General features: G+C 48.0%; 1 protein-coding gene across 3 annotated transcripts in view; it reads left to right on the top strand.

The window, feature by feature from the left end:
• VPS53 (VPS53 subunit of GARP complex) overlaps positions 1-18,388 on the top strand; it is a 134,233-nt gene extending 115,845 nt beyond the window's left edge. For 2 of the 3 annotated variants that reach the window (XM_036033295.1, XM_036033294.1), the window contains exons 16-19: positions 505-574; positions 12,873-13,010; positions 14,817-14,921; positions 15,409-18,388. In XM_036033295.1, coding sequence (XP_035889188.1) covers positions 505-574; positions 12,873-13,010; positions 14,817-14,921; positions 15,409-15,579 — 484 coding nt within the window. In that variant the 3' untranslated portion in view covers positions 15,580-18,388. The remainder of the gene's footprint in view (positions 1-504; positions 575-12,872; positions 13,011-14,816; positions 14,922-15,408) is intronic. The other variant, XM_028520100.2, reaches the window with a different exon arrangement.
• Positions 18,389-24,279: the final 5,891 nt, after the last annotated feature.

The raw sequence follows: 24,279 nt of genomic DNA, 5'->3' as shown, positions 1-24,279 counted from the left end.
CGGCAGTTCAGCAATGTCATTAAGGACCCAGGTTCTTCACCCTGCTCTGCTCTGGCTTCTTCCTCAGAATGGTGAGAAAATGGCTGCATTTATAACCAAATACAAGAATATCCTGGAGAAGGAGAGAGAGCCTTGCCCCAGCATGCGATAAAATCCTTCCCTCCGGTCTGCCTGGGCCAGCCAAGACCATGTTCCCATCTCGGTACCAGCAGCAGTTACCCAGGGCATGCCACACCCTGGCTGGGAGACTCATCGGAATTCAGTTCTGTAGAGGGGGAGGAACCAACTTTTCCCTGGCGTCCCAAGGCCACGTCCACCTAAATGAAACCAGGGCCTTGGCTGGAAAGAAAAAGAAGGCAGTAGATGCTGGTAGATCACAGAAGTGTCTTCTTCATTTCTCAGTTTCCTCATGGAAGGCAGAGGGGCCTTAGAATTTTTTTTCTACAGTTCTTTGCAGAAGAAAGAAGAATAAGCCTGATTTGTCACTTCTTTTTTTATCCACAGCTCCTTCATTCCCAAGTTCATCACCCACCTCTTCAAGTGCAAGCCAATTAGCATGGTGGGAGCAGAACAGGTAAGATGAAGTTGGTATGGGGTCTTTTCTTTATGGCTTTGGTCATAGATCAAACACATGTCTTTCCAGCACAGGTCCACTCTGGAGAAATGCGGTTGCCGATTTCCCCCGTTTGGGCACAGTGTGGGGACTGGACGGCTTAATTCAGTCACCCATGTACTTAAAAAGTTGTGTTGAGCACCCACTAAGTACGCAGGAATTGTTCTAGGTACAGGGTGTACCACAGTAAACAAGACAGAAAAGATCTCACCCTTATCATACTTACATTCTGATAAACAAAGACAGAAAATACACAATTTAACAAAGAAATCAGAAGATCATTTCAACTTCAGTATGCTAAAGGGCATAAAACTAGGTCACTGAAAGAATATCTTAGCAGCACAAGGAAGTAATGGCTCTGCCTTTGAAGGTCAGAGAGGGCTCCTCTGGGAGCCGGGGCTTGGCGGGGACCAGGAGGGACGTGTCCGGGCAGAGGGGGCAGCAAAGGCTCTGGCGATGAGGGACCCTGTGCCTAGGGCAGGGACCCCTGGAGAGCAGCACAGAAAGGCTTGTCTTTGTGGTGCTGAGGACCTGTCCGCCGCACCCGGGGAGCCCACTCCGTCTGCTTGGGCTCTGTGCTCAAGGCATCTCTTCGGCGGTTGTGTCGCCTGAGCGCTTATGAGCTGCGTTACGTGGTACAGCAGGGTCACCGCTCTGCAGCTGCCACCTACTCAGACTACCAGAAGTGTGCACGTTTGAGTTCAGAGAGCAGTTTAAACTACTTTTTAAAAGAAACAAACAATAATTTTCATACTCTAATTCTCTAAAAAGCATCTACTTAGATGCATTCTCATATATTCATTAAAATAAATCTTCTCCAGGCCTCTACTTAGCAGCACTTAGTGAAAGTACCTTTTTTTTTTTAAAGTAAACTACATTTTTTAAGTAAGAAGGTTATATAATTCAGTACATTTCTGACTCTTCCTCTTCCATCAAATCAGTCACCTTGGTCGAGACTCGACCCCCGCCCCCCCGAGCTCAGTGACTTGCCCTCAGCGGAGCTCTGGGCCGTGCTGGTCTACTGGTCAGCGTGGCAAGTTGGCACGTGCCCGGGGCATCATGGGTCCCTCACCCTGCATCAAAACCAGAGATGTAATCTTGATGAAGATCAGGAGTGTCTTGAATCTAATAAGTGCAGTGTGTTTTTTCTTTTCTTCTTTTTTTAAAGATTTTATTTATTTATCTTTAGAGAGGGAAGGGAGGGAGAGAAACATCAATGTGTGGTTGCTGGGGGCTGTGGCCTGCAACCCAGGCATGTGCCCTGACTGGGAATCGAACGTGCAGTGTGTTTTTATGCTCTTTGTGAGCGAGTGGAGGTTATGAAGAGCCAGTATGGAGTGAGCATTGGGCTCGCAGGTTTCAGAGTTACAGAGACCTGAGACCGACTCCTGTCTGTAGCAACTGTCCGTAGACACGCTACTGAGCCTCCTAGCACTTTAGTTTCCTCATCTAAAAAGTGAGGGTAATCCTAGGACTGCCTCCGGGGGAGCTACAAGGGTTAAGCAAGATAATGCACTTAAAGCGCCTGCTACAATGTCTGGCACAGGGGAAGCCTAGTGCCAGCTCGCACGTGCTTACGCTTCTGCAGACCAGGGCCGGGACTTGGTTTCTGCTCTCATTTCCCATCTCCCTGCATAGTAACACCTAGCCAGCATTTGGAGCTGGCTGACTGGCCAACCGGCTTTAACCAGGGTCAAAAATATGTGTTGTCTCAGAGAACATCCTGGGAGGCTGCATGGATTCAGGCGCTGACTGTGTTTGTAGTGTCTCCGTGTTTTGAAATTCTTGACTCTTGCGTGTCGTAAGCAGAGGACTAGTTCTCTCCACTAGAAACTGCAGCCTGATGCCCCAACACATTGTCTCCAGTTTCCTCAGCACATGTCCACTGGGCACTGGTTCTGTCCAGCTCACTGTCGTGCGTAATCAGAGAAGGTGCGGCGTGATCACTATCTGTGTGTCGGAAGAAGTTTAAGCGTCCTCAGTTACTAGGTTTCTGTCACTAGACGTGATGAAGCCACTGGACACCCAGTTGACTCACTGGGAGCGTGTGTTCAGGAGAGCGCAGCTCTGCCCGGGCCTTGCTAGCTGATGCACTGTCTGATAACCATGATATTTTCGTATCATCACATAAATCCAATATCCTATCTATTTTCCCCAGATTTTTCTCTTCTTTCAAAGAATGTTAAAATAATCAGCTCAGGCTCAAAGCCCGTATCTTCAGAAAAATATCAGTGCAGCCAGTATTGACTCCTGCTTTGAGAGGTGAATGAGAAAACCACCTGTGAAAGTGCAGTTTTACTCTCTCAGACCCCAGGCAGAGATGAGTGGGTGAGGAGGGCATGGATCTCAACAGGCCCAGCCTGGGGGGAGGGTGTGAGTGGGAACTAAAGGGCAATGTGGCCCCTGAAGGGGTCCCGTGGAGAGTTCAGGGTTAGCTAGGCCCATGCTTGCCCTGAGCATGTGGGCTTAGACACCAGGCAGTTATGGAGCTGGAGGTGTGATCAAACAGGCAGCAGAACCGTGGGAATCGAGAAGTTAACAAAGAGATGTGCATAGACTGAAATAGATTCTGCCTCCAGTCTTGTCGTGGCTGTAATCCAAGCTTTCATAAAAACTGTGAAATGCAAAACTAAGATTTAGCCTAATCTCAGCTGCCTGTGCTTCGCCACAAAGGCACTACATCCTAAATTTAGATTCTACTTTAATACTTGTGCTGAAAACAGGGAAGGAGATACTTTCCTGATATTTATTCTCTTCCTGATCACTACACAGCCTGAATTATTTGTCTTGGGCCCTGGAGTCCTCTTGAGCAATTGCAAGGGCACATGGAACTGAACCATACTGGTATTTGTAATGCTTCTTGCTACTTTGTGAGTTTCAGAGTATCTTGTGGGATTTGCAGGGTCATTAATCAGTCTTATGGCCGTGGCATCTACGGCAGAAATGGAATCCATTTGTACAAACTTACCGTGGAGGGAGCAGAACAATCAGGTGTGGGGGAAAGAACCCTGAGATGTGGGGTGCAGTGCCCCCACTGCTATTAATGGTCCCATTGACCAGGGAAGCAGTTGCTTCTCTGCTCTGGGCTCAGTTTCGTTGTGTTTAAGTGAGAACACTGCACCAGACTCTCATACGCCTCTCCTAGGTCTGTCACATTACGGAGTTTAAAGTATTTTGAGCAATCTTACTCATGTCTATGAAGTTACCTTATATTCCTTTGTAGCACTGTTGCAGAACAGATGGCAGGGGTGAACAATATACTATTACCGAATGGACCCCCACCTTGTGCTCCAGGGGTTCCCCCGCCGTACTAGGTTCCCCTTGCCTGCCCCAGGGAGAGACATCTCTCAATGCCAGAGATTGAAAAGGAAAGGAATTATTTATTTAAAAGGTTATACAGACTTAGAGTAATGATTTAATATCTTCATTAAAATACTAAAGTCCTTTAGAATACCCACAAAGACACACAGTCCTTTCTTCTCCCCTTTGCCCAGTCTGGGGTACCGTATCTCAGGAAAAGAAGTAGAAGTTTGTGGTTCAGGCAGCCCCTCAGTTCCCAGCACCATCAGCTGTGTCACTGCCACAATCTCCAGTTAATCCAAAGCCATGTGGCACCTTCTCACGGCCCACCAGCAAGAGTCCTTTCACCGCTTTCCTTCCCAGCAAGGTCTCTCCTGCTTCCTAGGCCACGTGGCAAAAGGGAGCAACCCAAAGCTGCGTGGTCCTGACTCTTGCCAAAGCCACAGGATCCCAACCAACCATCATGGTTGTTGCGCCTGGGCTTAAATCCCAGCGCCAATCTTCCTCTGCAACCCCATTTCCGACTCCTCACACAATCAGTTACACCTGCCAGCATTCCCATATTTTTCCAGCCTTTCTTGTCTGCCATAATAAGCCTGGGCAGGCGTGGCACCAATCATCTCCAAGCTCTCACGCAGGTGCTGTAACCAGGGGGAGTTGCTTCCCAGTTATATCCTGGGTAGAAGTCACTCCCATCCCCCTGGCTCAAAGCATAACCACAGCTATTTAACATATCTGTGAAACCAGTTAAAGGTTATAGGTATGTTAAATGACCATGCCTGAGGTTATGTGCAAAACTGTTGCTATACAACACAGTTCTCTGATGGCCCTGCTCCATGTGTCCCATCCCTCAGTTCACACATGTGGGGGTGAGGACATCCCGTGTTTTTTTAATATTTTCTGGATACCCTGAGTTCTGGACCCCATTACAAATCCTTCTTTGGGGTCCCCCTGGCTGCACTCTGTTACAGTACCTTTATATCTCATGTTGACTTTTTTTATTGTGGCAAAACATGCAAAACATAATTTATCACTGTAACCGTTTTTAAGTGTACAGTTCAGTAGTATTAAGTACATTCACATTGCTGTTCGGTCCCCCCACCATCCACCTCCAGACCTTGTCCGTCTTCCCAAACCAAAACTCCATTCCCATGAAACACTGACTCCCCAGTCTGTCCTCATCCCCGGTCCTTGCAAACACCATTGCGTTCTACTTTCCACGTCTGTGAGTGTGACGACTCGAAGAGCCTCTAAGCGGAGTCCTACAATAGCTGTCCTGTTGTGTCTGGCTTATTTCACACTTAGCATGTCTTCAGGCTTTATCCATGTTGTGACATGTTTCAGAATTTTCTTCCTTTCTAAGGCCGAGTAATATTCCATTCTGTGTATATTCCATATTTTGACCATATTGACTTTTAAATTCACAGAATTCAAAACCATATGTAAAAAAAAGTTTAAAGCAAATTTTAGATGTTCTTAAAAGCTCAAACACCAAGGAAAGGGAAAAGGAGAGTCATGATCATGTATACACCATTTACCTTATCACGGCGGCTGGAAAAAGGAGACAGTAAGATGGTTATTCTCAGGTGCAGTTCTTCTTGGTAAATCTCAGTGTGGCAGTATTTTGAAGTTCTCGTTTTAAAAACAAAACCAAATGTGGATTGATAAAATTCAATTCCCATATATGATAGGTGTTTTTAAATCTTAGCAAACTTAGGGACACAAGAGAAATTGTTAAATCTAATAAATGGTATATACAAAAGTTTGTGAGAGGGTATGGATTACATAGGTAAATTCATTTGTTAAGATTGCAAAATTAAGAATTGTACATTTCGGCCCTGGCTGGCGTAGCTCAGTGGATTGAGCGCGGGCTGCGAACCAAAGTGTCGCAGGTTTGATTCCCAGTCAAGGTTCATGCCTGGGTTGCAAGCCACAGCCCCCAGCAACCACACATTGATGTCTCTCTCTCTCCCTCCCTTCCCTCTCTAAAAATAAATAAATAAAATCTTAAAAAAAAAAAAGAATTGTACATTTCAACGTACGTAAACTTTACCTCAAAAAAATTAAGTGAGGGATAGGGAGTGATTAGAACAGGGTTTCTCAAGCTTAAGTATATTTTATTGATTATGCTATTACAGTTGTCCCACTTTTTTTTCTCTCCTTTACTCCCCTCTGCCCTGCAACGCCCCTCCCATCAGAATTCCCTTCACCCCCTTAGTTCATGTCCATGGATCTCACATATAAGTTCTTTGGCTTCTCCATTTCCTATCATAACCTCCCCTTGTCTATTCCATACCTGCCATTTATGCTTCTTCTTCCCTGTACCTTTTCCCCCATTCTCCTCCCTCTCCCTCCCCACTGATAATCCTCCATTGACCTCCAGTTCTGTGATTCTGTTCCTGTTCTAATTATTTGCTTAGTTTGTTTTTGTTTTTTAGGTTCACTTATTGATAGTTGTGAGTTTGTCATCATTTTACTATTCATAGTTTTGATCTTTTTCTTAGATGAGTCCCTTTAACATTTCATATAATAAGGGCTTGGTGATAATGAACTCCTTTAACTTGACCATATCTGGGAAGCACTTTATCTGCCCTTCCATTCTAAATGATAGCTTCTCTGGATAGAGCAATCTTGGATGTAGGTCCTTGCCTTTCATGACTTTGAATATTTCTTTCCAGCTCCTTCTTGCCTGTAAGGTTTCTTTTGAGAAATCAGCTGACAGTCTTACGGGAATTCCTTTGTAGATAACTGTCTCCTTTTGTCTTGCTGCTTTTAAGATTCTCTCCTTTTCTTTTTTTTTCCTTTTTTTCTCTTAATTTTCTCTTTTCAAGTACAGTTTTCTGTCCTTTACTCCCATCCCAGTCCACCCACCCATCCCTCCTCACCTCCCTCCCATTTCTATCCTTTTCTTTAATCTTGGGTAATGTAATTATGATGTGCCTTGGTATGTGCTTCCTTGAGTCCAACTTCTTTGGGACTCTCTGAGCTTCCTGGTCTTCCTGGAAGTTCGTTTCTTTTGCCAGTTTGAGGAAGTTCTCCTTCATTATGTTTTCAAATAAGTTTTCAATTTCTTGCTCTTCCTCTTCTCCTTCTGGTACCCCTATGATTCAGATGTTGGATCATTTAAAGTTGTCTCAGAGATTCCTAAACCTCATCTCACTTTTTTTGAATTCTTGTTTCTTTATTCTGTTCTGGTTGGATTGTTTATTTCTTCCTACTGGTCCAAACTGTTTATTTGAGTCCCAGTTTCTTTACCATCACTTTGGTTCCTTATATATTTCCCTTTATTTCACTTTTCATAGCCTTCACTTTTTCCCCTCTTTTGCAACTGTACTCAACCATTTCTGTGAGCATCCTGATTACCAGTGTTTTGAACTGTACATCTGATAGGTTGGCTATCTCTTCATTGCTTAGTTGTATTTTTTCTGGAGCTTTGATCTGTTCTTTCATTTGGGCCATATTTTTTTCTCTCTGTGCACCTGTTGTGTAGTAAGAAGCAGAGCCTTAGGTATTTGCCAGGGTGGGGCAACCCCAGTCTCTGCATTGTGGCACTGTCTGTGGAGGAGGGTTCAGAGAGGGAGCGCTGCCACTTGATCAGCTCTCTGGTGGCTTTCAGTCACTTCCCCCACTACCCACAAGCAAATTGGGTCCTTCTGGTGCTGATTCCTGGGTGGGTGGTTTTGTGTATGTTTAAGACGACCCTGTGGTCCTATGTTCTAGGACCCTGTGGGTCTCTCCTACAAACTCTCCTGTGAGGCGGTGACTTTCTCCCACTGCCACAGCCCCCACAGGATTTTATAGTCAGAGGCTTTGAGACTTTATTTCCCCATGCTGGACTGGAATCCTGGGTTGAATGATCTGTCTCACTTCCCAGTTGTTCCTCCCAGTTTTCCTGCACACAAATGTGGGACTGCTGGTCCACCAGCCACCACCTCACCTGCCCAGTCCACCAGCCACTGCCTCGCCCTCCTGGTCCTCCAGCTGCCAGCTTGTCATGGGTCCTCTCCACCCCAGCTGCCCCTCTCTGCCCCTCCTACTAATCTGGATGAACATTTCTTCTTTCACTCCTTGGTTGTTGGACTTCAATAGACTTTGATTTTCTGGCAGTTCTGGTTGGGTTTTGTTTTTAAATTTGTTGTCTTTCTTTTGGTTGTGGGAAGAGGCACAGTGTATCTACCTATGCCTCCATCTTTGCCGAAAGCATTATAGACATTTTGAGCCAGAGAATCTTTTGTCATGGGGGGCTGTCCTATGTGTTACAAGATATTTAGCAGCATCCCTTACCACTACTCACTACTTGCCAGCAACACCCTCCCAATTCAGAGAACCAAAAATGTCTCTCCAGACATTGCCAAATATCCTGTGGGGGGTTACGGGGGTGAACCAAATCACCCCCAGTAGAGAGCCACAAGATTAGTCAGAGATGAAGCAAGATAAGAATGACAGGATGCCTTTGGCTGTTGCAGCTGAGTGATGGGGGCTTAAGGGTTCGTTGTATTATTGTATTTACCTAAGTATGTGTTTGAAACTTTCCGTTATAGCAAGATTTAAAAATAATAGTAGTGGTCCACTCATGTGTAATCCAAAATAAAATTTTATTTTACGGTTGACACAAAACTTCTGTACTTCTGCACTTAAACTAGCTTCCTTCTAGATCTTCTGATCATAGAACTTGTTTTCAGAAAAGGTGAATTCTGCTTCCTTGTTACATGTGCACATGCTTTTGCCCAGACACTAGAGCTTTCTCCCTCTTCCACAGCCCTTTTCTCTTTCTGAAGAGGTTTTTGAATCTCTGATCTACCCAACCACTTACTTTTCTCTGTCTGATTAGTGCTGGCCCATCTTGCTTCCCATGAGTCCAGCCTTCCCTCCCCCTGAGAGCTTGAGGCCTCTTCTATCTCTCGGTCAAAAGAGTACTTGCTCCTGGGTGCCACACGGAGCCGGGGGTCGGGCGCAGCTGCGCTCCCAGTGCCTTCACAGCCGTCAGCAGGGCCCCCACGGGCCTGGAGATGGGCAGGCTGAGCAAGCTAGTGAAATACTGAGTGAGTCAGTTATCGAAAAAAAGTACAGTAAGTATCATGGTTAATGGTCAAATATAGAAAGAATTTTCTCCAAAAGACTTTTTAAAATTTTAATTTGTTGGTTTTAGAGAGAGGAAGGGGGGAAAGAGAGTGTGAAACATCAATTTTTGTTGTCGTTCCACTTATTGATGCACTCATTGGTTGATTTTTGTATGTGCCCTGACCAGGGGTTGAACCCACAACCTTGGCGTATGGGGACAATGCTCTAACCAACCAAGCTACCCGGCCAGGGTGGAAGATTTTTCTCTTGACATTGGGAATAAAACAAGATGTCTCTTGTCACCATTTCTGTCCCATATTGCCCTGAAGTACCAGTCAGAACAATAAGGCAAAAAATAAAATGTTTTTATAGAAATAAAATGTATACAGATTAGAAAGGAAGAGACAACACTGTCGTTTTTAACAGAGAACATGCTCTCTTCTGGTCGGTGCTTTCCTTTCCTCCCAACAAAGTCGAGCACTGACTGCTCTGCCCTCTGTGGCTGGGTTGAGGGGGACGGGGCACGGCCCCGCCTTGGTGCGCCCTCCCGTCATCTTGAACTGCCTGCTCTGTACCGCCTTACCAAAGAAATTCACAGCACATACATGGTTCTTTACCTTCTAGCAGTGTACCTCTGTCTTACCTGCTCAAGGTGTTCATCACTACGGATACTCACAGTGGCCCCCCAAGAACAGGAAGAACACAAAGAAGTAAACCCCTTGGAGCTTTCCATTGCTGGGTGATGCTCGCCTTTCCCAGGCATAGCGTGCCGGCTGGCCCTGGGCCCCAGCAGCCCTGTAACAACATGAGCCACGCCACTCCAGGAATTATCACTGAGGCTCAGACAAATTTGGCTGATGGCCCCATCTTGCCCAGTGCCTCAGGCCCACGGAGGGAAACTATTAGCTATTTTCAAAGAGGGAGGCCAGCAGATTTTCATGATCAGTGGGGCCTTTCACCTTCACCTCCTACAGGCAGCTGCTCAGTCTGTCAGGCTAGCTCCTGCCCTTTGGGACTGCGTTGCTTTTCGTAAAACCTAAGACCGAGGTTTCCATGTCTTCAGCTGTCCGGTGTGGACAGAGTCTTACTGACTGGGCAAGGATTGAAAATGTCACATCGAAAGATATGGTAAACTGTAGGAAATTATGTCTGGTTCATTCATAACTCTTTCTGTCACTTAAACCTATATAATTGTTTATGCATATATTATATCTCTGGGGAGTAGAGTGTATAGAAAAAATAGGAAGTATTCCCATATGTTTTAAAATATAATCATTGATTTTCTTCCCTACCAACAAATAATAGTAAGACATGACTTTGATTTTGACAAGAATCTGCAAATTTGCTACATGGAAGATAAAGTTGAATCCTTACCAGGCCTCAAATAACATATTTTTTAAAAAAAGAAAAAAGAAATATTCCCAGTTAATAACAGTAGAGAAAATAATGTCAAGCATACCAGCTCACCACTCAGTCAGATCTTAACATGCTCCCACATTTGCTTCAAATCTTTTCTATGTGAAGTGAATCATTGCAGTTACTGCTGAGGCCCCCGGGGACCCTGTCCTGCCGGTTCCCCCCCTCCACACCCAGAGGAACTACTGTTCTGATTCTGAGCTTTATCATTCCCATATGTGTTTCAATATGTTCAAGTGATTTGTTTTGATATGTTACGAATGATTCAGAAATGATATATGATTTTGTTTTACTTATTTTTGAACTTTATAAAAATGGTATTATACATATCATTTCCCCCATATGCTTTCTGTTGCCCAACATAGTTTTTTGAGACTTATCCATATCAATATATGCCGTTTGAGTTCATTCAGTTTAACTTCAGTATCATATTCCATTGCATTTGTTTATCCATTCTACCATCGATGACCCTGTAGGTTGTTTCGGTCTTGCTTTTACGAACAGTGAATGCAGGAAATATTTTCTAACATGGGCAAGAATGTCTCTAAAGGATATGAGTGCTGTGTTGTGGGTTATGCACCTCTTCAGATATATGAATCTGATTATATATATATATTATATATATAAAACATATCTGATACAGTATTGATTATATATACTATATATATATATATAAATTCATGTATATATTGAATTTCCTCCTAAGGGCTTTTAATTTATACTCTCAGCATAAGTATGAATTTTTTTATACCATATCCATGCCAATACTTGGTATTACCAACCTTTTGCCTACCTTAGGAGTATGAAATGATATACAATTGTGGTTTTAATTTGCATTTATTGGATTACTAATAAGGTTAACCATCATTTCACATGCCTGTGAGCACATGAGTTTCTGTTTCTGTGGAAGTGCCTATTCAGATCTCTGCCCCAGTACTTTTGTTGCTGCTGCTGTTGGGTTTTCCAGTCTTCTGTGCGTCTGTAGAAATCCGTGTGTGTTCTGAATATCGTTCCTTTGCCGGCGTGGCAGATACTCTCTCCTGGTTTGTGCCTTTTTACTCTGTTTTTGTGTCTTTTGCTATAGACTTATTTTAAATTAGGTTTTTCCGTCTTTCCTGTGTTCCACGTTTTTCTCTACCCATAAGTAATAAAAAATAATCGCTCTTCTTAAAGCTTTTCTTTTTATATCTAGAGTTTGATCTGCCTGGAATTCAGCACACTTACTCTTCTGAGGCGCGTGCAGGGTGGCCTCTGGGGAAGCGCAGCGGGCATTCCCGGCGGGCTCTGGGGCCTGCTCCTTGGAGGGCCCTCAGGCGGTCTCCGCTCGTCTCCCCTCTGTGTGCCTGGGTGCCTTTCTCTGAGAGCCACGGCCTTTTCAAAAACAAAAACTAGGAAAGTAAGAATTTTCCTCTCCGGAGACCTAGAAAAATCCAAATGCCCTAGAACTTTCCTTGTCTACAGTGAAATGACCTACCGAATTCAGGCCATTGGCCACATTACTGCATGAAATTATTCTTTCCTTAGTGTAGCTCCCTCGCCATTTTTTAAATTATGAATTTATTATTACTTTTATCTATAAAATGGGACCAATAAATACCGACAGGCCAGAGTCCTTTAAAGACTAAATGAGATGAAACATTCTCAGCCTCACTCCTGGCAGTTGGTGGGCGGTCAGGAAAGTTGATATCCTTCCAAGTAATTTGCATTGAGCAAAACAACAACAGGAAAAGGCAGATTGTGCTAAGAGACTCATGTTTAAATTTGGTTTAATCTCCCACGTCTTCACTAGTGTTCAGAGAAATTCAAAATATGGCAATACTGAGTACCGTGTTTACCTGTTGAACCAGCAGGGTTTTTCTGTTTCCAGTGCCAGCGAGGCCACAGCCAGCGCCACTGGCAGGTGTAGGTGGGCACATTTCACTTGGAAAGCAGCTCAAGATATGTGTCAAGGGCCTCGACCGTGTCCTTATCCTCTGATCTGTCCCAAAGACTCCACCTAAGGAAATACCACTGGTAGACCTGGAATTATGTGTATAAAGCTGTTCAGCATTCATTATTTACAATAATAAAAACATAGAAATCAGAGGATAATGGTTAAATATGTTGAGGTTGTACACACACGTACACACAGAGTTCTGTGTAGACTTTACAAGTCTTGAGAATTTAAAAGACTGCCAAGGTGGAAAACTAGAATTCAAAAATTTCATATATTAAGTGGAACAGATCATAAAACTATGTACAGTAGAATTCTAGGGGTTTTTTTTATACACACACTGACTGTTAGGAATTATACCACATTTACTATGGCTTCTTGTTATTTTTTTCCTGGGTAATGGGAATTATAACTAACATTTATTTTCCAAATTTCCTCCAGCGAGAATGTCATACATTTAAAATCAGGAAAATGTTATTAGTCAGCATGGGTATACCAGGTGCCGTGTCCGTAGGAAGTGGCTAGTAATGTTCCGCTTTGCTCCCGCAGCTGCTGCTGGACACCCATTCCCTGAAGATGGTCCTGCTCGACCTGCCTTCCATTGGCTCACAGGTGGTGAGGAAAGCACCTGCCAGTTACACTAAGATTGTCGTGAAAGGCATGACCCGGGCGGAGATGATCCTCAAGGTGGGGCTCGCGTCTTCGCTGGGGCTTCTGTTAAAGGGGGCTGGTCGCCTGGTCGCTTATTCCAAAGAGGGCTGGTTTTGAAATGACAGATCAGGGCCTGCCCCCTTCAGTCCCAAAGGTCTGTCCACACCCTCTGGCAGGACCAGATTTTGGCCTTGTCGGGCATTGTTGAAAATCAGTGGACAGTTCTTTGGGGGTCAGTGAATCTTCCTGACAAATGAATTCTTCATTGTAATAGGATTCTCTTGTAATAAGATTTGGCCAAAGCTGGAAGTTTGGTGGGGTTGTCTCTGCGACTCAGGGGTCAGGGGTCTCTCTGCTTGTCAGCGGCATTTCCAGCCCACCTGGCAGTTACTCCCTCCACATAAGCCCCTTGGGCTTTCCAAACTCTGCAGCCTTGCAGGAACTCCAAACAGATGTTCCAGTAACTGACTCTAATCAGCGAACGGGTTTTCTAAAGCCCCATTTAACCAAACATTATACGTGGGGTGATGTTGCAAACATCTGAAGCGTTAAGCTGCATCTGATTTTCACCTGTGCTTGCTGAGAAGCAAGAGGGTCTCTTTGGGAGAAAATAGAGGACAAATGGAACTATCATGAAAGCGCTAACCATCCAGGGCCCACAGGCCTGTCAGGTGTCTCTCCCAAACAGAATGACTCCACTGGTAGCAGGAGGAAAGACTAGGTATGTGGCCTGAGACAGGTGGGCCCAGGTAAAGGTCCCGCACAGACCAGGAGCTCGTGGCCTGAGGACACCAGAAGCAGCCTGGTAATCCGCTTCCTCTGCAGCTGGTCTCCTCACCAGGGAGGAGGGCAGAGTTGGGGGATTATCTGCACAGAATTTTTTATTTCTTTTAACTTTTCACAAATAGTGTATATTTTCTCCATGTTTCCTAAGTATAATATTCCCCTTAGTGAATTTGTACCTTAGGTACAAATATTTATGAAATAATTAACACCAGTGTTCCCAGATTAGCGTGATAGCAAACACGTGCTGAAACCATCTTGATTTTATTTCCAGACAGAAAAGTAATCTTGAGTATATTTGAATTGCTCAGAAAGAAAGTCATTAAAGTTCCATGTTTATTTAAAAAATGTGACTTCATCTTTGTTTCATGAATTTTGTACTTTGAAATGGGAGAATGACATTTAGACATTTCTGCAGAGGATTTCTGAGTGAACCACTCCTTGCCACTCTGAGTTACATGCTCAGGAATTCAAAACAAAACCAGCCTGCGGAGGAAGAAAGGCAGACACTGCATTTCAAATGCAAATGGAAGTGAGTGCAAGGAGTGTGAGGCCGTTCCTTTCCTTCTGCTTCTGTATTACTTGGGTGTAGTTAAGTGAAGTTCCAGAAGTCTTGAAAAGAGTGAGGCAGTTGTGGGGGTTTTGTTTTTGACAAAAATCTACTTAAATCATTGCCTTTTGCTGCCCAGTCCTCGGGAACAAGGGTACGTCGAGACACAAGGAACAGGTGCCACAAAACCTCGACATGTCTCAGACAGGAGCCCCTCTGACACAGTGTCAGACGGTCCTGATCTTCTAAAACCACCTGGGACCCCAGCCCAGCCCTCAGAATGAGAATCTTCAGAGGAGGGACTTAGGAGTCTGCGCCTGAAAAGCAGTCCAGGTGACAGTGATGACAGCAAATTTAGGAAACTCTGCTCCTGCTCCGAGGAAGAGGCCGTCTGCACCTGAGCCGGCTGCCGCTCGAGGACTCCCCGCTCCGTGGGCGGGCGGGCGGGCGAGGCTGGCCCTGCAGCCAGGAGCTTTCCTTGAGAGCCCGCTCCCTTCTCCCCCTTACAGGTGGTGATGGCCCCTCACGAGCCCTCAGTGGTGTTTGTTGACAACTACATCAAACTCCTTTCGGACTGCAACACGGAAACCTTCCAGAAGATACTGGACATGAAGGTTAATTCAGCATCTCGTTTAGTCCCCAACTCTGCCTTCTCACTCTCACTCTCAGCAGCTCCTAACTGGGGGGTGGGATATGGGCCCCGGGGAGCTTTCTCAAGGTGCAGGAGCCCAGCTTGTGCTGCAGCCTTTTGAGAAGGCTGCAGGGGCCAGTGAACTCCCAGATTACTACCTCCCCGCCCCGCCCAGCGAGAACCACTGCTCAGTGGGAGGAATGGAATGAAGAGTGTTACCTTCCCCACCCCGTTTACCTGTGCTTTCTCCCCTCTCCAACCCTGCTTTCTCTCCTACCCTATTTCCTGTTTTTCTTCCTCTGCTTCTTTCCCAGGCTACTGCCCAGGGTCTGTAACTCCCCATGAAGAAAGTGTTAATCCTCAGCCCAGAGTAATTGTGCTGTTTGCAGGTCCTCAGCTCAGAGCAGCCAGGTGCTGCCCTTGCCCCTGGGGCCAGACTTCTCAGAGTGCTCTTTCTCTCCCCACCGCAGGGGCTGAAGCGCAGCGAGCAGAGCAGCATGCTGGAACTCTTCCGCCAGAGGCTCCCCACCCCGCCCTCGGGGCCCGAAGGCTCCAGCTCTCTGTCCCTCTTGGCTCCCACGCCGGAACAGGAATCATCCCGCATCCGCAAACTGGAGAAGCTAATTAAAAAGAGACTGTAGGAGCACTGGCCAGCAGCCCTCAGCGCCCAGCCTCCTGGAAGCCCCCACCTCTCCTGCACTGACTCTGATGCTCAGATTGTGGATCTTGACACTTCCCGGGACAGTGGATTGTCAGTGTGCCTCCCCCACACCCTGTCTTAATCCCTGTGCTAATCGGAGAGGCCAAGTTAAGGGCCCGGTTACAAAAAGGCAGTTTCGACAACTCTTGTTCCGCAGCAGAGGTAGCACTGGGTGAGAGGACACTGTCGCATGGGGCTGCTGTCAGCTGGTCCAGTTGTCACTGACTCTGTCTCCTCCCTCTGCTGTCACACCCCCTGGCCTGTGGCCCTCTTCCCTACCATGTGCCTGTCCGGGCAGCGTGGGTGACCAAGCCTGGATCTCACCCTCCCTCTGTCTGCCGCTGTTTGAGGCTGGCTCTCAGGGCCCCAGTCACAGGGGCAGGAAACCAGCCTTCCTTTGTGAGGGAAATGGAAGCAGGGCCACTCTGCGGAGTGAATCCCGGTGCTGGTACATATTTTGTTTCTGATCCTTTTCAACTTGGCCAAGTTACCCTGTATTCTCATTTCTCATGAGTCTCCAGTGCGCCCTGTCTGTACACCCAAGGGAAGACTTTCTCTGTGTCTCCCACGCAGGACCGGATGTGTGAGGCCTGGGAAGAAGGTGCCGTCTGCCTCGGGCTCCCGGCCAGGGCGTGGGGCGGCCCCGCATCTGCCTGGGGGAGAGGGTTCTGAGCTTGGCACGCACAGTGCATGACGTGAGAAGGCTATTTTCTCCCATTCTGCTCCTGACTTCTAGGGGAGGGATTGCCTTCTGTGTGGGGAAACCAGGAGGTTTTCCTAGAAAAATGTTTCTAGGCTTTCTCCCCAGACGAAGCTCAGGGACAGCCCAGGGAGCCTCCCCCCTTGGGTGCACTCCCTAGCCGCCGTCCACTTTCAAACCCAAAGTCCTTTGCAGAAGTATCTGAAAGCAGCAAAGGAGGTGCGGTGCCACAGTGACATTACTTTATCACTAATGAAAAGGAAGCGAGCCCCATGGGTCCTCAGGAACAGAACGCTGGCCGTACAAACTCAGAGCAGGCACAGCCCAGAAGGCCCCCTGGCCCAGCCGGCCGGCCCACCGTGGCTCCGGCCCACCGCGGGCTCCGGGCCAGCGCGGCTGTGCAGGAGGCACCGGCCTCTCGGAGCCGGTCAGTCCTCACGCACCACCCCGCGTCGGGGGGCAGGTCACAGTTGCCTGGCTCACCTGGTTCCCTGGAAACCAAGCCTCCGGCAGCTGCCCGTGACCTCGGGGTGACTGGCAGCTTCAGCATTTGCTCAGGAATTGTGAACAGTTTGTTGGCCCGGGTGGGCGAGGGCTGGGGAGGAGGGCGCAGATTTTTACAGAGAACGCCTCAGGATAAAACTGGGGCACCACATAGCACTTGGCGCAGTGAAGTTCCCTAAACATTCGTGAAAGTTGTGACAGCGATACAGTAGGAAACTTCAAGGTTGGGAAATCTGACCAGAAACTGACCATTGCTCCCCTTCCTGTCGTCCCGCTATCGGCTCCGCAGCCCCCCTGTCCCTGTCCATCAGCCTGTCCCCCAGACTCCTCCCACCGGCCCGGGCCGCCCTCCTGGGCCGCATTTCTCCATCCGCCTCCAGCCTAGTGCTGGTCCGCCTGACTCACGTGCTGAGCATCTCGGACTCGAGAACACCAAGAAGAAAATAAGTGGTGGAAGAAAGAGGTGTAGCCTTTAGCTGAGCTCAATTAGGGAAAGGCGGCTAAGGAGGAAAAGTGCAGGCAGGGTGGGGAGGGGGTGCAGAGAGCCCGGCAGCTCAGCAGGTGGGCTTCACTGTGCCCGCAGCCTCAGGTGAAGTTACAGACCCTGAGCCAGTTCTTCCCGCTTGTGCAGGAAGGGGCAGTGGGCCTGTCTCCGAAGGGCACAGTCACCTCAGCCCTCGGTCACAGCCCTGGGAAGCCCGTGGGCTGCCGCACCTGGTTCTCATCACTCCCGGTGTCTGCAGACCCGCACTCTTTCTGGGTGGTTTGTAGGAGTCATTTTCTGGGCGTCTCCATAATGGCATTGAGATGTCAGCCCTGTTTTCTGTAGGTTGGTGGTCAGCGCCAGGGAGGTTGCTCTCTTGGTTTGCTCCAGCGTCAGTAATCTCCGAGGTGTCAGCACGTGTCTGAGGGATGAGGGAGTTACATGTTGAACGTCTCATGAGGGGGTCTGAGTGCTCCTGTGTGCCCTGCAGGAGCCAAGGGCCTGCATCAGGACCACCTGGGGCTCTGGGCAGAGCCTGGTGCCTGGAGAGTCTCCGTTTCTGGAGGGGTCCTGGCATGGGGGGTTCCTTTGGTGATTTAACGTTTACTCCTTATTAAGAACCATTGCAATAGAGAGAAATTTGCCTTATTGAACGGTTCCTGTAGCACATTTTTGTAAATGTGTATTTTTTCTGGCGCTCTAAGCAAGTGAAAGTACTGTGCAATTGAACTGTGCCCAACGTGTTAAAGATTCTTTGCTGATAGCAGCCTTCAGTTAGAACTTGTGTTGATAGCAGGGATGAAGCCAGAGAATGGGCTGTCCTCCCACTCGTTAGGATTCTCCTTGTTTTGGCGAGCCAACCCCCAGAAGAAGTTTTATTTATTACTGTCACTTTGAAATAACATGTAAAGGAGCAGACATTGACAAAAACGGTAGCTAATGACTCTGTTATTAAGCTAAACTTAGATATTGTTCATTCCTCTGAGTGTCTGTAGCCCTTAATGAAAAGTTTGAAGTCACTTTATGTGGTGAGAATAAATACTGGTAATTTACAATTGACAACAAGTTCACTGCTGCTTTTATTATGAACAGACTTCCTGAGAGCTGGCCGAGGGTGCCCGGGCTGGAGAGAGTTCTGTTTGGATCGTCACAGGGAACCACAGAGAACAGGGTGTTTTGACCTCCTAATTCCGTTCTGGTGTTGAGGCTCATTGCCACCACTCCTCCCTCTCTTGAAGAACAAAGAACCTACAACCTGCCCACCACCCAGAAAAGGGCGCCTCGGCGAGTCCTCAGCACAGACCCGCCAGGACTGAGCAGACTGCCAGAGACCAGTGAGACAGTGACGGGCAGGCGGGGCGAGCGAGCAGAGGTCCGAGGCCGCTGCCCCGTGCCCGCAGGGGCACACCGGCCAGCAGCCCACAGCTGGAAATGCCGTCCCTCTCCCTAGGAGGAGAAATCTCCCAAATAACGAGCTTGCTTGAGGGGGAACCAAGTGTTTCACACTTCTTGTCCAGTCCGAGTGAGATTGCTAAAAATAAAATGATGGGAAATACATCAGGCCACTTAATGCCTCGGGAATGGGGGCACGTGGGAAGCGGGCACGCGGGAAGAGTGCTGCTGGATTGTACGCAGTAAATAAAACCCCCGGTCTCGCTCTAGTGGGTATCAGAACAGATAGCCTCCCGGACCCTCAGAGTTCTCTGGGCTCTGTGCCTCTGGGAGGTATCCGTTTCCTTAAAGAGATTGCTTTTTCGTGTAAATAGCTTTCATTGTCCCCATCTGGAAGTAATTTCTTGGTGCATATTGGAGCATGAAATACTACAGTTAATTAAAGCATTACTGGGTGTCGTTTGCTAGGATGTATTTCCTTACTGCTGACAGAAAACACAGTGGACCATATAGGAAAGAATTAACAAGCCCATGAGCCCTCCGCCTGGGCGTCTGCCCTTCTCCCCGGTGACACTGTGCCCCTTCCCCGCCGCCCGAGGGGGCAGCGCCCGGCTCAGACTGTGGCGTTCGTTCCTCCCGAGGTCCCGGCAGGCCCGCTGCGGTGGAAGCCCTCTCTGTGGATATGTGCAGAGTGCTCTGCTGCTGCTTTGGAAACCTTCTTGCGCCCTGAATTTCTCGCCTGTTTACTTTCCCTTCTCCACCTCACGGTTCCGATCACAGCCTGCTTTCCCGTGTGACCACCTAAGGGATTTCTCTCCTGCAGCAGTAAGTTAATCCTGTTTCCTTAACAACTGGGTGGGCATTCTGCGATGAACTCTTCGGGAAGTCTGATGGCTCTTCCAGCAGTGGGAAACGTGCTTCAGCACTGCCATTGGGTCGGCTTCGAGATCAGTCCCCAGTCTCCACCCTTGGTTTTCACCAGCTCCCCACTTCAGTAGGGTGGGCAGGGATCCCTGTGGTGAGAAAAGAAACACTTCCGTGCAACCCACCGAAAAGAGCAGTACAAGATGATTTTCCTGCGAGGTTTTCTTCCTCACCCATGTAACCGGGCGCAAGCAGTGGGAGAAGAAGAATGTGTCCGTCTGAAACAAAAGCAGCCTAGGGAAGAGCCCCTGGTGTCCGGGTCCAGTGGCAGCACTTGGCTGTTGGGCGAGCCCTTGGCCCTGAGACTCAGTTTCATCCGTGAAAAGGGATTCTAACCAACAGGGCTGTGAAGGCCCCACAAGGCTGGGTTGTATGCACATGCTCTGTGCAGCAGTGTAGGACGTGATAAGTTCATGGTCATTCGCCGTGACCAGACAGGCTGGTATACAACACCAGGCAGCCAGAGGGTGGCCTCTTCCCCCCTGGGGGGGGGGGGGGGGTTGAACAGAACACCCAGGTGACGACGTACCTGCTGCTATGTGCCGGCCGTGTCCTCAGCAGGCATTTTGCCTTTTTAGAACATGATTGTGATACCAACATATCCAAGAGTTTTAGAAGACTCTCCATCCTCTATTCCTCTTGCCCCAGAAGCTGCTATTTCCATAACATTTAGGGATAAACTTGTGGTTCAGGCTCTGAGAGGAGAGCGTCCTCCCTCCTGGTGGTGCTGGCTGGCCTACCCATCGTGGAAAATGGGGCATGTTTCCTCTGAATGCAAATTAGGAGGGTTGTTGGAGACTGCCTTCCAAAAAAAACTCTTTCTAATATGGTATCCACAGACCAGACTTCCAAGTGGCCGTTCCTGGCAGGGACAAAATTCTTGACTGCACCCATTTTTTTTTTTTTTCATCTACAATGCCCAAAAAATTCTAAGCAAGATTTTCTTGGGACAGGCTGGGAAACCTGAGGTTCACCAGCTATTTTGGATAACTTTGCAGTTGACGTTCAGAGAAGATTCAAGCTTTCCTAAGGCTGGCAGACTCCCCATAATCAGCGGGAAAGGACTCATCTGGCTCTTCCAATCCTCTTTGGGTTGCTGATGCAGAGCAAGCTGGGCGCTGGAGTGATGTTCAAGTGAAAACTGCTAATGCTTTGTCCCCTAGGAATGTCTGTCACTTCATCTGTGGACTCGGGTAGCTTCTGCTCAATAAGTAAATGGAATTTGCACAAGTGCCAGCCTCCTCCTGTTTTGGGGTAATTTTGCAACAAGTGAGACGTTAACATCAGCTTCTCAACAAACCTCCCTCGACTTCTGGAGCCAAGAAAAGTATTTGCAAAGTGGGCTGCAACTTTCAGGGGGCACCAGATGCAATGGTGAGAAACTCAAGCTTCTTCCGCTTATTGTTTTTCTGCTGATGGAGAAGGAAGGCACTTCTCGGAGAGGGGATGCGTACTCTCTAGCTGCTAGACAGACCGAGTTCCAAGAATTCGTTACAAGCAAGGGACTCTGATTGGGCTACTAGAGCAGCCACTGAAGAGCTTCAGCAGGCAAATGGGAAAAATACCAAATGTTGCCTAAAGAAAGCATGAATTCACACGCAGAGACACTCCCACAACCCCCTACGCCCGCCTGTCACATCACTTTGCACTGTTCTTACAGGATCCCAAGTGTTGGCTGGCTCTGTTGTCAGAGGAGGGCCCTGATGGCAGTCAAGGTCAAGTTGGTTTAGCCCTGGGCCTTAGGTGCTGCCCAGTGACTGTCCAGCATGCAGAAAATTAATATCTTCAATCAAGAGGGGGGCTGAGAGGTCTGAGTCAGTCAGGGCTATCTGTGCACCTTGGGGGTGCAGGAGTGGGAGGGGGAGGGCACTAGTACGGATATTTATTGCCTCTTAGAAGCATTGTGACATCTCAGCAGATAAAAACCCCTGTCAAGTAGGTATGAGTGGCTCCATTTCGTAGATATGGACCGGAGGCCTGGAGGGCCAACGACACGCCTGGAGCTCTGGGGATCCCGAGTGGCTGGGCCAGGGTTTGGCTCAGGCCTGGCTCTTTGCACTGTACCAGCAGTTTTCAAATGTAGGCGACACTGCGTTGCAGAGACTGACAGAAATATTGTATTTATTTTATGAGTTCAAATATCTTTCAAAGCAAATTAGTAAGCACACTGTAGCTATTTTCAATAAGTACAAAGCATTTTATTTAATATTTTATTTTTTAAAGGTTTTATTTATTTATTTTAGAGAGAGGAGAGGGGAGGGAGAAAGAGAGTGAAACATCCATCGGTCGCCTCCCTCATGCACCCTGACCAGGGGCCTGGGGACCCCTTGCTTCGTGGGAGGACAACCAACTGAGCCCCACGGGTTGGCAGCAGAAAGCATTTTAAATGAGAACGCTGTGGATGAGAATTTACATATTTTCAATCTCCAGCATCCAAGTTATTTCCGTGTCTTACTTTGGTTACATAGAATAGAGAAGTCATGATTTAATTCAGCTGAGAATTTGTAAATAGCTTTTGTTTTCTTTTGTTTTTAAACAGCCTTTCCTTCAAGTCCAGATACTCTTCAGTCACATGGATGTGACAAGAACCCTCTGCTGCGAGGCTGCCGTGGACCCCACGGCCCTGGCAGCGCACGTAACACACAGAGGGTCTTTCCCATCTTACACATTTGATGCCTGTCGTGTTATTACAGTCGTGAATGTCCAGTTTTCAGAATAAGTTTAAAATATGCATTCTTAAAGGGAAGTTAGAATCAAACTTTCATGGAGCTCCTTCACCCACTGGAACACCTCTAAACACCTCTGAAGAACCCAGTCTCCCGAAAAGTCCGAGTGGAAGGCGCTACCTCGGTAACAGCGTATGGCATGTGGTTTTCTGAACGAGAGGTTTGGTAGAGCCCCTTGTGGACGGGAAGGAGCGCTATTTCATCGACGTTCACCACCCTCTCAGCAACACACCTGCACGGTCGGCCACCTCCTGCTCCAGCAGCCCCGAGGGCCACCTCCTGCGCTGGTCCTGGCTGCGTTTCAGAAGAACAGAAAGCAAGGAGCCTGCCCCCACCCTGTGCCGGGCAGCTGTGTTCTAAGGACGAAACAGTGCAACTGAACTGGCAGAGGGGGCTTGGGCAACATTTGAAAGGAAGCCCATCCTGCTTCCAAAACCCTCACAAGCCCCAACTCAAACCTGTGGGCTTGTACGTCTGTATGCAATGCCTCCCAACCTTTCATCCCTGGAAGGTGAAAATTGTAACATTTGTATTCCCATGGCCTCTCACTTGGGCAAATCAGTTGTAGAGGCTGCTCGGGCCAGAGGCCACGGGCCTGGGGACTGTGGCCGCTCCAGGGCACCCCCTACCTCCCACAGCCCCAGGGCTCAGGGATCCATGTGGGCATTTGCTGGGCACAATGGCAGCAGCCCAGCTCTCTAGGTGGGAAGCTCTGTGCTGCAGCATCCACATTGCGTGGTATTTTGGTTTATTTGCTTTTTAGAACTTAAGTCAGATTCCCCTCATTCCAGCGATGGGAAAATGAGGCCAAGTTTCCATCACTTGCTGACTGGTCACTATGAGAAATGACTGGCACCCTGGCTGGTGTGGCTCAGTGGATTGAGCACCGGCCTGCGAACCAGAGGGTCACTGGTTCAATTCCTGGCCAGGGCACATGCCTGGGTTACAGGCCAGGTCTCCAGTGGAGGGCTCAAGAGAGGCAGCCACACATTGATGTTTCTCTCCTTTCTCCTCCCTTTCCCCTCTCTATATATAAATAAATAAATGGAAGATGACTTGGCAAAATCTAAAGGAGCCTAGCACATCCCCTTTGAACTCAGAATGCCCCTCTGCCTGTCTCTCCTTCCCTGGAGTCCTCCCTCCTCCGCCTTAGAGCCTGCCCCCATTTCCACTTGCTCAGTCTGCAGACCCTGGGGGATCTTCACACTTTCCTCGGGCTGCCAGCCCCCATGGGGCTTTCCTAATGGTCTTCGTTCCCATGTCAGAGGAGGTCTATAGCCACTGCCTCCTTTCCTCCCATTCATGCTTTCCCTCTTGTTCAGCATCCAACTCAACTGCCTTCCAGAAATTTCCCTTGAAAGTCAATGATGACCTTCTTCCTGAACTTTATTCCATATTCCCTTTGCACTCTGCCTTTATTCGATGAGTGTCCTCTCTCCCTAGGAATTCCCTCTTAACCCCGTGGATGCCTAGCTTTCTTGGCTCTAACACTTCTTGGTCTCCTTCACTGACTTTCCTGTCCTTCTGAGCCTTGACGTGATCAAGCCCCCAGGTCCTAGGCCCGCTGCGGTCTCCGCTCCAGCTGCCTTCGGAGAATAGTGAAAGCCAGCTGAGCCTCCTGAGGTTCCTCAGGTTTTTGGTTCTCCCCCCACCCCACCCCCGACTCCAGTCGCTGTGCTGGCCCACCACTAGATCCCACGTGCCATCCCCTGCTACACTCAACTCCCTTCCCGGAATTCCCCGTCTGTACGTGGCACCCGCTTCCTTTTCAGGTTCCTCCGTCTCAGCTCTCTTTGTCAATTAACATGGTTAGTTAATCAGAAAAAAAATGTTCTTAATTATGAATGATTACACAAACAACAGTCATGGAAATCAAATAAAAAGTCCAACTTGCCCCAGCAAACCAGGAGT

Source organism: Phyllostomus discolor, chromosome 8 (genome assembly GCF_004126475.2).
Source record: "Phyllostomus discolor isolate MPI-MPIP mPhyDis1 chromosome 8, mPhyDis1.pri.v3, whole genome shotgun sequence".
Classification (NCBI taxonomy): domain Eukaryota; kingdom Metazoa; phylum Chordata; class Mammalia; order Chiroptera; family Phyllostomidae; genus Phyllostomus; species Phyllostomus discolor.
Note: the sequence above shows the minus strand (reverse complement) of the source record. Positions and strands in the feature narration are given on the sequence as shown.